The 12,031-nt window shown below is 44.3% G+C and overlaps 1 protein-coding gene across 15 annotated transcripts in view; it reads left to right on the top strand.

Moving 5' to 3' along the window:
• Window positions 1-12,031, top strand: part of dop1a (DOP1 leucine zipper like protein A) — a 377,089-nt gene that overhangs the window by 115,171 nt on the left and 249,887 nt on the right. For all 15 annotated transcript variants that reach the window (XR_006312556.1, XR_006312558.1, XR_006312557.1 and 12 more), the window contains one exon: window positions 9,269-9,458. Coding sequence is in view for 12 of the 15 variants with exons in the window: in XM_043696201.1 (XP_043552136.1) it covers window positions 9,269-9,458 (190 nt within the window). In the remaining 3 variants the exon portion in view is untranslated. The remainder of the gene's footprint in view (window positions 1-9,268; window positions 9,459-12,031) is intronic.

Here is a 12,031-nt window from a genome sequence, read left to right as displayed (position 1 = left end):
CTTCCACAAGTGTGGACCATTGTTTTTTTTTTATTCTAGCCCAGAGGGTTTGGTTGCTGTCAGAGCGAATGACTGTTCCTTACAGTCTTAATACATTGTTGTCCATAATGGTTCTCTCAATATTACAACAAATCCATGATCTTCTGGGAGTGCTAATGGTATCAGTTTCTAGCAATAGCAATATTATCTGACTTAAGTCTTGCTTTGAGGAGGTTTTTCCTGGGGATTGGTTATATACATGATTGCGCTGGCTATCAGGAGATGCATGTCCGTCATTGAGATGGCCAGCCCAGTATCGACCAACATGCAACAAAATCTATCCTCTACAGTGGCTTGTACGTATGTTTAGGGGTCCCCACTCAGGATCATGTCACTATCCAAGACCTCTACCCATACTTTGATATGAGGGCTTTCAAAAGTTCCACTAAATCACTCCTTGGTATCTGAACTATGAAAACCCCGGTTTGAGGTTGGTTTTCTGGTTCTGCTTCCCTAAAGGACGTTTATGAACCAAACGGATTTTTCCAACAATTGACAATGGATTCATGGTTATCATTCAGCTCTTAATTTCAGATCCTCGGAATCCATAGATTCCCTACAGTGTGAAATGGGCCATTTGCCCAATGAATCCACACTGATTCTCCGAAGAGCATCCCACCCACCCATCTCCTATCCATGTAACTTTGCATTTCCATGGCTAACCCACTCATCCCTGAACACCACAGGTAATTCAGCATAGCCAATCCACCTAACCTGCACATCTTTGGACCATGGGCGGAAACCCACGCAGACACTGGGAGAATGTATAAACTCCATACAGAGTCATCCGAGGGTAGAATCAAATCCAGGTCCCTTGTGCTGTGAGGCAGCAGTGCTAACCACCGTGCCACCATGCCACCCTAGATGTTTATTGAATTCAAATTCCACTATCTGACATGGTGGAATTTGAACCAGAATCCCCAGATCATAACGTGGGTGGGTTTCCTCCGGGTGCTCCGGTTTCCTCCCACATCACAAAGATGTGCAGGGTCAGGTGAATTGGCCATGCTAAATTGCCCGTAGTGTTAGGTGGGGGGTAAATGTAGGGGTATGGGTGGGTTTCGCTTCGGCGGGTCGGTGTGGACTTGTTGGGCCGAAGGGCCTGTTTCTACACTGTAATCTAATCTAATCTAATAACCTGGGTCTCTGGATTAACAGTCCAGTGATAGTACTACTAGGCTGTTGCCTCTCCACCTTAAGTTATTCTGCCTTCATGCCATTTTTTTAACACTTCTAAATATATCCCATAAGTTCAGCTTGGATCCTAGAACCCAGAATTGATCCTATATGCTTGACTTTCCTTTCCTCTACAGGTTCCTTTAGGCCCTTGTTTTGTTGTGGTAACATTGTTTCTAATTGATGCTAATGCATTTTTGATCCTATTTCTGAATGTGCTAATTTTCTTCTGGTAAGTATCTCCCCTTTACATCCATGCTTTATCCATTATCCCTTGCGGTAGTCTTTCCCTTATGGCTTGGGTGTTGGGCTTTTACCAGTACATGTACATTGTCTTGGGTGATGTCGTGCCCCTCTATCAGGTTGTCCAATTTGTGCAAAACTTCTCTATTCCTATTGTTACATTGCAGTCAAGGAAGCTTATTTTCAGCATTTGTCTGTCTGCAGTTACGAATGGTTCAGTTACAACAATCTCAATTGTCTCCTTGTCCACGGTCCTTTGTACCCTTCTTATTGGTGCTGTATTTGGGTTATAAGGGGTCGTGCTCTCAAATTCTTATGTTTGTGATTCGAAAGTTCTGGTGTTGGACTAGAGTGGACAAAGTCAGACGTCAGAGTTGAGAGTGTGTAGTGCTGAAAAAGCACAGCAGGTCATGCAGCATACAAGTAGTAGGAGAATCGATGTTTCAGGCAGGAATGAGGCTGGAAGCCTTGGGTGGAGAGATAAATGGGAGGGGGGTGGGGTTGGGAAGAAGGTGGATAGACGTGGGGGTGAAGGTGATAGGTCGGAGAGGAGATGGAGCGGATAAGTGGGAAGGAAGATTGACAGGTGGGACAGGTCATGGGGAAGGTTGGATCTAGGGTGAGGGGAAATGTGTAAACTGGTGAAGTCCACATTGATGCCCTAGGGTTAAAGGGTCCCGAGGGGGAAGATGAGGTGTTCTTCCTCCAGGCATCGGGTGGTGAGGGAGTGGCGATGGAGGCGGCCCAGGACCTGCATTTCCTCGGCAGAGTGGGAGGGGGAGTTGAAGTGTTCAGCCAGGGGGTGGTGGGATTGATTGGTGTGGGTGTCCCGGAGATGTTCTCTGAAGGGCTCTGTGAGGTGGTGTCCAGTCTCCCCAGTGTAGAGGAGACTGCATCAGGAGCAACTAATACAATAAATGACATTTGTGGAAGTGCAGGTGAAACTTTGGATGTGGAAAGCTCCTTTGGGGCCTTGGATGGAGGTGAAGGGAGAGGTATGAGCGCAGGTTTTGCAATTTCTGCAGTGGCAAGGAAAGGTGCCGTGAGGGGAGGGTGGGTAGTTAGGGGACCTGACCAGGTAGTCAGAGGGGGAACATTATTTGTGGAAAGCGGATAGGGGTGGGGAAGGAAATATATCCCTGGTGTGGGATCCGTTTGTAGGTGGTGGAAATGTCAGCAGATGATACGATTTATGTGGAGGTTGATGGGGTGGAAGGTGAGGATCAGGTGGGTTCTGTCCTTGTTGCAGTTGGAGGGGTGGGGTGGGGTTAGAGGGTGGAGGTGTGGGACATGGATGAGATGTGTTGGAGGGTATCTTCAACTATGTGGTCTTTCAAGAAGGAGGCCATGTGGTGTGTTCTGTGGTGATACTGGTCCTCCTGGGAGCAGATACAGTGGAGGCAGAGGAATTGGGAATATGGGATAGCATTTTTGCATGAGGTAACCCAAGTCCTCTCCTCTGCCCTGAAGCTCTCAGCCACATCCTCAAGCAGACTTGCTACCAAACCACATCTCCTTCCTCAGTACCTGTCTACGGAACCGTCTGATCCCACATGGACTCTGGACCACATTTAGACCAACTCAGTTTGGACCTGAACAGGATACCCAGTACACACTACAAATTCAAAACGTTCAACAACGATTCTCCTTCCGGATCCTCCACTCCATGCTATCAGCCATGCGCCGCCATCTACTCTACCTACAGTCATACTGCCCCAGCTCAGAGCCTCACTTTCTCAGACCTGCAGCGGACCTGTGTATTTGTGCACCCTCCGAAGAATACTCTCGACAAACGGTATTTATCTACTTCATCGGACAAAAAAGAATGTAAGCTAAACAAACTTTCATGTACATCTCTCCATACACGTGCTTCCTTGAACCTTCCAGAACCTTCTCCTGGCCTCTTGAACTGTCCAGATGCTATAGCCACACAACCGTTCTTCCACTACTGCGATGACATCACTTCCGCCACCGACGACACTGCATGGCCTGCAGCTGACCACACAACCACCTCCACTACTGTAGAGACTACCGCTGCCTCGATCACTGCACGATCCACTGCCGCCACTAGATTCACTATCACAGACATAATACCTACCTTGAGAATCACTTCTGCCCCGTATGTTGCCCTGCGGCAATCACCCTGCGGATGGTGTGTTATATCTGTGACATCACTTCTGCTGCCACTGATATCAGCAGCCGAGTACCCAATAGTAACGTTGCCCTTCCTGCCCGTGATGTCACTTCCGCCCCCTTTAACACAGCCACCCCCTTTGTGATCGTCACTTCCTTTGGTGATGTCACTATTGACTCTATAACCGTGCCCATTCGAGCAACTGTCTCTGCCCCCACCTCGAACTCCAGCCCCACTCCAGGTCTTTGCTGCCATCCCTGCCGTGTCTTCCATTCCCCCAGACCTTCCCCTCACTGAGGACGAACATTTAGTCCTCCATAAAGGTCTCCCCTTTGTCCCTCTACGGTCCCAGATTAATGAGCTCCACACGCTGTATTGAATGTTTCTTCCGCCTTTGCCTCCCCCTCCATGCCTACTTTTTTTAACCCAACCAGGATTCCCGCCCACCCACTGACGACCCCTTCTCCCGCCTCCAACACACCCCATCCATCTGGACACCCCGTGTTGGCCTCCTAATCGCCCTTGACCTCTTTATTTCAAACTGCTGCCGTGATGTCGACCGCCTCAATCTGTCCAACTGCCTCACCCACTCCAACTTCTCGCCCTCACAACGCACAGCCCTCCACTCCAACCCCAACCTCACCATCAAACCAGCGGACAAAAGGGGTGCAGTGGTAGTTTGGCACACTGACCTCTACACCGCTGAATCCTGACGCCAACTCGAAGACACCTCCTCCTACTGCCTGCTCGACCATGACCATGACTCCGCATCATCTAACCAGCATCTCCCAGACCATATACAACCACATCACCTCAGGGATAACCCACACACAGCTTCCAACCTCAATTCGAGAACCCCCCACCGCCCGATTTTACCCTCCTACCCAAGATCCACAAGCCTGACTACCCAGGCCGACCCATCGTCTCAACCTGCTCCTGCCCCACCGAATTCATCTCCACCTACCTCGATACTGTCCTATCTCCCTAGTCCAGGAACTCTCCAAATACGTTCGAGTCAGCACCCACACTCTCCATCTCCTCCAAGACTTAAATTTCCCTGGCCCCCAATGCCTCATCGTCACCATGGACATCCAGTTTCTTCCTCTCCTGACGTCCCCACCAGTACTCTTCTACTGACATTCATTTGTTTGGCTGAACTGGTCCTCGCCCTCAACAACTTCTCCTTCAAATCCTCCCACTTCCTCCAGACAAAAGGGCTATGCCTGTTTCTTTGTCTGCTACGTAGAACAGTTCATCTTCAGGAGTTACACCGGCAGCACTCCCCACCTTTTCCTCAGCTATATCGATGACTGCGTTGGTGCCATCTTGTGCTCCCACGTGGAGGTCAAACAGTTCATCAACTTCACCAACAGATTCCACCGTGACCTTAAATTCGCCTGGACCATCTCTGACACCACCCTCCCCTTCTTGGATCTCTCCATCTCCGCCAACCATGATCAATTCAACACTGACATTTTTTATAAACCCACCGTCTCCCACAGCTACCTGGATTGCACATCCTCCCACCCTACCTCCTGCAAAAATGCTATCCTGTGTTCCCAATTCCTCCGCCTCTGCCACATCTGCTCCCAGGAGGACCAGTTCCACCACAGAACATAATAGATGGTCACCTCCTCTAAAGACCACAATTACCCCTCCCATATGGTTGAAGATGCCCTCCAACGCATCTCCTCCATGCCCCGCACCTCCACCCTCGAAACCCACCCCTCTAACTGCAACAAGGACTAAACCCCCCCCTCCCCCCCGATGCTCACCTTCCATCCCACCAACCTCTGCATAAATTGCATCATCCACTGACATTTCCGCCATCTGCAAACGGACCCCATCACCAGAAATATATTTCCTTCCCCACCCCTATCCGCTTTCCACAAAGACCATTCCCTCTGCGACTGCTTGGTCAGGTCCACACCTCCCCTCCTGGCACCTTCCCCTGCCACTGCAGGAATTGCAAAACCTGCGCCCACACCTCTCCCCTCACCTCCATCCAAGCTCCAAAGGAGCCTTCCGCAACCATCAATGCTTCACTCGCACTTCCACACATCATTTATTGTATCTGTTGCTACCGATGCAGTCTCTTCTACACTGGGGAAACTGGACACCTACTCGCAAATCACTTTGGCGAACATCTCTGGGACACCCGCACCAATCAACCCCACCATCCCGTGGTCAAACATTTCAACTCCCCCTCCCACTCTGCTGAGGAAATACAGGTCCTGGGCCGCCTCCGTCACCATCCAAGCCTGGAAGAAGAACGCCTCATCTTCCCCTCTTGGGACCTTTCAACCCTTGGGCTTAAATGTGGTCTTCACCAGTTTCCTCTTTTCCCCTCCCCCACATCTTACCCCACTTCCAACCTTCCAGCTGAACACTATCCTCATGACCTTTCCCACCTGACAATCTTCCTTCCCACCTATCCGCTCCACCCTCTTCTCCGATCTATCACCTTCACCCCCACTTCCATCCACCTCAGCTACCTTCTCCCCAGTTCTACCCCCTCCCATTTATCTCTCCACCCAGGAGGCTCCCAGCCTCATTCCTGGTGAAGGGCTCTGGCCTGAAACATCGATTCTCCTGCTCCTCGGATGCTGCATGACCTGAGCTTTTCTAGCACCACACACTCTTGACTCTGATCTCCAGCATCTGCAGTCTGCACTTTCTCCAAAGTCAGAAGTTACACAGCACCAAGTTATAGTCCAGCAGGTTTATTTGAAATCACAAGCTTTCGGAGCACTTCTGGATACCTTCTGGACCCCATTGGAGGCCTCCTATTTCTTCACCCTCCCTGTTTGAGGCCGTCATCATCAGTTTGTCTTGTGACTTATTCTCCCTGAGTACTCCTAAGATCACCTAGATCAGTCTTTCAGTAACTTTACCTTTCCCAGTAAGGTTGCCTGTCAGTTTCAGCTTCACCTCCCTAGCTATTGGTATATCACTGAAGTCAACTGTGTTAGTCTTTGAACAGTTTCACATCCATTGCTATTGGTTTGCCTGTGCTTTTCTCCCTCCTCTTCCCATGATCAATTCATTGTTTGCAGCAATAAACTAGTGGTTCTGCTTTGATGAACAAACACGGTGTTACTTTAGTTCTTTAATTATTGGAATGAGTCTGAGGCCATGACTGGTTAGATCCTCGACATATGGATGGTAAAATAACATACTCACCCTACTGGGGCTCCCGTCACAATCTTCCGACGACTTGGTTTGCCGACTGTGCCAACTGTTGGGAGAACTCAATCCACTTCTCAGAGACCGAACCGTGAGTGTTATTCAGCAGCTGGTTTACTCCGTCATATTCAGGGACAATGTACAGTGACCAATCTCAGCAAACTCTGAAGACTCTTGGCCACGCGCACACCCTTATGCATAATTAGAACTCTTGATCACTTTATGAATCCCTTTTGTACATGATTACAACTGCTAACAGAGCAATATAGTTATGCCTAACAGCTTGTTGCATATGTGGCATCAGTATTCTACAGGCTTTGTATGTAGGGTCTTTGTTGCACTATTTTCTTAATTTTGCCCTTGAGAATGGAAGAAGACTTATTTTGAATCGGACACCAGCAAGACTAGTTGGGCTGAATGACCTGCTTCAGTGCTGTGTTCTATGTAATTCATGTTTACTGCATTCACTACAGAGTGTATATCTATCCATTTCTGTTAATTGATCAATATTTATTCCTGTTCTTAGTTTGTCTTCAAGGCTACTTAAAGAAAAGTTAGAGAACATATTTCAAAAGTTCTTTCAGTGACGATTAAATTTAAATAAAGAAGGTAATGTGCGAGAATAACTCAGCAAATCTGGCAGCATCTGTGGAGAATGAAACAGCGTAAATGTTTCAAATCACGAAAGACTGTCCTTTGGGAATTTTAAATTGAGTTTTCAACATCTAACTTGGGTGAGAAAGGGACAAAATGTTCAGTCAGAGTGTGTTGATTATAGTACTATGTTAATGTATATGTTATGTTACTGGTGATAGCTTTTAGAGAAAGTATATGGTACAAAAGGGGTGATTTGGCCCATCTTGTCTAGGCTAGCCCAAAGACACCCAAATGCTCTTTCTAATCTCATCTTCCTGCACATAGCCAATAGCCCTTTAACTTACAGCACATAAGGTGCAGATCCAGGAATTTTTAAGAGTTTAGGGTCTCTGCCTCTGCCACCAACTTGAGAAGTAAATTCCAGACACACTCCACCATGTGTGTTAAAAAGTTTATCATGTTCCATCTCGCGCTTACCTTAAATTGTTTTATTACTTTCATTTTATAAACATTTTAGTTCAAATGGAGACGATGCCTTCTTTTTCTAATTCAAATATATTTTTCCTGCAAGTAGCATTCATAAATAAATAGGAAGCCTTTGATTGCCTAGCCATTGTTTTTTGACAGTTATATTTATATTAACCCATGAAAAGAAAGTCTTTACTCATAATTTCAGTTCTTTTAAAAATAAAAGTCAAATTCAATTTTGGAAGTAAAGTGGGTGAGAGACTTGAAATAATTTGAGTGACAGGGGAGTGAAGAAGGGAGGATGCAAAGTTAATTTGATGTTCCAACGGGAAAGAAGTTGTGCAGTGATGGGAATGAGAAACACCAGTTTCTTGTTTTCAGCATAGTGTTCTCTTCATCAGTCAAGTACAGTCTCGTTTAAGCAAACCTAGTTTTGGCACTTTTCTGGTATCTGATTGGCTTGACTACTAAAAACAATCTTTACAAAGTATGAAACAGAGTCGGTTATTTAGATTATATATAGAAAAACAAATGCATGCTGATATGGAAGCTATAAAGCAATCTTTAAATACTAGTTATTTCTAAGCTGTAAAGTGAAATTGAGCTGAAATTCCACTCTGCAGTCTTCCTTGGCCAAACAATTAAATTCTGACCTTTTTAATCATCTTATTAAGGAATGGGATTTGGGGATAGTGCAGGAGGAGAGTTGGGTAGGCAGTCTGTCATGATCATGTCAAACTTGTCAGAAACAGGCTTGAAGAGCCTGGAAAGCCAACCCCAGACTCCCATTTTTGTGTCTTGTTAGCTCATTATTTAGTTAATTGTGGTTGTGACCTTAAAGGCTCACATATTTATCTTTAAATGATAAATCAACAACTGTATTTACAAACAGCATATTAACTGATCTGGAAGGTCTTAAGTCCCTGCTATTTCATTTTTCAATATATCAGCATTATTTTAATGATAGTTGGAGAAAGTTTGAACATTTCCAATTTATATTCTGTTTGTAAAAATGTTTTTGAAGATAATTTTTTGTAATATTTCTTAGTTTTAAAAATACTCATTACTTGATCATTGTCATTTATAAGAAATGCAGTCACAGGCTGGCGGGAATGGCAGATAACTTTTCAACCAAATGGTTTTCATAATCACATTGTTTAAAGAAAGAGGATCATCAGAGAAGCAAATAATGATTAGGGTATCTGACACCCAAGTACCAAACATCTATGAAATCTTACCCTCGCTTTCTGCTGTTGCTCCAAATCTCTGTTCACAAGATAAGCCTAATAAATTAGGCTTCCTTAGTTGTGGTCAATAACATTCGTAGAAAGAGACCTGAACAATAAGGTTTGTTCACTGTTAATAAATAAAATTATGAAAAGGGTCATATGTAAGATTATTTGAATGGCCTTTCTTTGTATGCAGGGCAAACACATTGCTGGAGAAAGTTGCAGCTGCAGTGGAGCAGTCTGCATTTTACAGTGCTCTTTGGGGGAGTATTCTGACCAGCCCTGCTGTACGGTTACCAGGGATCACCTATGTACTCGCTCATCTGAATCGGAAGCTTTCTATGGAGGACCAACTTTATATTATTGGCAGTGACATTGAACTGATGGTACTAATTTTCATATTTTTAAGTAAATCTATCTCTGCATGTATTGGCCGTATTATGTTGGTTGAGGTTTGAAAGCTATCGCAATTTTTTGCAATTTAGTTTTACCAGATGCTACAGCAAAGGAAGCAAGTCGCAGTGAGTTCAGAAATGTTGAGTCTCGAGACTAAGGCAAGGCTGAATGATCTTTAATGCTAGGCGTGTAATAGGTAAGACTGATCAGTAAATGACACATGGGAGTATGATATTGTTGCTATCATGGAAACATTGTTGAGGGAAGGACTAGACTGACAACTAAACATTTCGGGGTACAGGCTCTTTAGGCAAATAGCAGAAGATGTAAAAGGGGTGGTGGTGTAGCACTATTAATTAAGTAATCCATTACTGCAATAAGGAGCGATGATATCTTGGAAAGGTCCTTACATGAGGCTTTGTGGGTAGAACCTAAGAATGTTAATGGTGCAGCTACTTTACTGGGAGTGTGTTATAGACCCATTCAGTGGGAAATAAAGGACCAAAAATGTAGATAGTTCACAGAGGTGTGTAAGAGTAATAATCAGGTAATTATACTAGAGAATTTCAATTTTCCTAACATAAGTTTGAATAAATATAGAATTAAGTGTCCAGAGGGGTGGATTTCTTGAAATGTGTCCAGGGGAGTTTTTGTATTATAAAGTTGAAGGCCCAACAAGGGATGGTGCAGTGCTAGATCTAGTTGTGGGGAAAGAAGCCAGACAAGTGTTCGATGTGACAGTGGGGGAACATTTAGGCAATAGATAACCATGATATGGTACGGTTCAATTTTCTTCTGTTCAAGGAAAATGAGAGCCTGTAAAAGACAGCTTTGGGTTGGGGGAAGATAGATTTTTTTAAAAATGAAACAGGAGCTGGCCACAGCATACTGGGAACAAGTCCTTATGGATAAATCTGCAGTGGAGAAATGGGGGAGGAGGAAGGTAGCATTCAAAAAGGAGCTGGGGAGAGTATAGATCCAACATGTGCCCTTGAGAGGGAAATGTAGGAGTAATAAGTTCAGAGAACTCCTAGATGTCTAGGACAATTCAGGACCAGATAGGAAGAAGAATAAGGCTTTTAGCAATAGATTCCTTTGTTTGTGAATGTCTTTCCACCAGCACCAGGGGAGCATATGTTTTTAAACAAGCCAATTTAACCTGGCTTTCTTAATTAAATAAGGAAAGATTAATAATAAGTAATTATAAAATGCGAGAGGAATTAGTAGCACAACATGTCTATCATAGTTTAGAAATAAAAAGCAAGTCCAAATAGGTAATAAATTTTGTTCCTGAATAAATGTTCCTGAGTAGTTGAACCTCCTTAGCATCAGCAGTAATGTTATCAGTAGCATTTGATATGGGTAGCAGAAACAGTCTGTTTCACCATCCTAGTTTTATAGATTTGTTGAAATTCTGTATATTGATTCTTCTTGACTGTGATCAAATTCCAGCATTTAGCAGGGAGACAGTGTCCTTTAGTTGCCCTCATAGAGTCATAGAAATGTACAGCATGGAAATAGACCCTTTATCCCAACTTGTCCATGCAGACCAGGTTTCCTAAACTGAACTAGCCGTATTTGTATTTAGTCCCCCTAAACCTTTCCTATCCATATACCTGTCCAAATGTCTTTTAAATGTTATAATTGTACTCAGCTTTACCACTTCCTCTGGCAGCTCGTTCTATATGTGCACCACCCTTTCTGTGAAAAAGTTGCCCCTCAGACCCCTTTTAAATCTTTCCCCTCTCACTTTAAACTTAAGCCTTCTAGTTTTGAATTCCCCTACCTGTGGAAAAGACCTTGGCTATTCACCTTATCCATGCCCTTGTGATTCTATAAACCTCTATAAGGTCATGTCTCCTATATGCGAGAAGAATTTCCCAGTCTATTCAGTATGTTATAACTCAAACTTTCCAGTCTCTGAAATATTCTTGTAAATGCTTTTTGCACCCTTTCCAATTTAAAGTTAAAAATCACACAACACCAGGTTATAGTCCAACAGGTTTAATTGGAAGCACACTAGCTTTCGGAGCAACGCTCGTTCATCAGGTGATAGTGGAGGGCTCAATCCTAACACAGAATTTATTGCAAAAATTTACAGTGTGATGTAACTGAAATTATACATTGAAAATTGATTGGCTGTTAAGCCTTTCATCTGCTAGAATACAGTGATAGTTTCACTTGTTTCATGTGTAAATCACAAACTTTTTTTAAAAAAGTTGCATTCTCGGGTTAGCTTTTAACAATGCTAGACAATATGTTGAAGTGTTGGCCCCCTGTGTTCTGTCTTATGCCATGATGTTTAGATTGATTCTGATCTAAAAAGTGAGATAACGGAGTTTTATATAAATTCAAGCAGTTTTTGAGCTGAGTTCTACATGAATGCATGCAGTTTTTGAGCAAAGTACAATGTAACCCTGCAAGTACAAATTCACCCCACAAAATATATGTGTGCATGTTTGTCTTTGTCTGTGTGTGTGTGTCTGTCTGGGTTGGGGATTGTGAGTGTGAGAAAGTGTATGTGTGTGTGTAGTGAGTGCAGAGAGTGTCTTAAGTCTGTGAG

This window comes from Chiloscyllium plagiosum, chromosome 9 (genome assembly GCF_004010195.1).
Source record: "Chiloscyllium plagiosum isolate BGI_BamShark_2017 chromosome 9, ASM401019v2, whole genome shotgun sequence".
Classification (NCBI taxonomy): Eukaryota; Metazoa; Chordata; class Chondrichthyes; order Orectolobiformes; family Hemiscylliidae; genus Chiloscyllium; species Chiloscyllium plagiosum.
The sequence above is the reverse complement of the archived record's forward strand: the minus strand, read 5'-3'. Positions and strand labels throughout refer to the sequence as shown.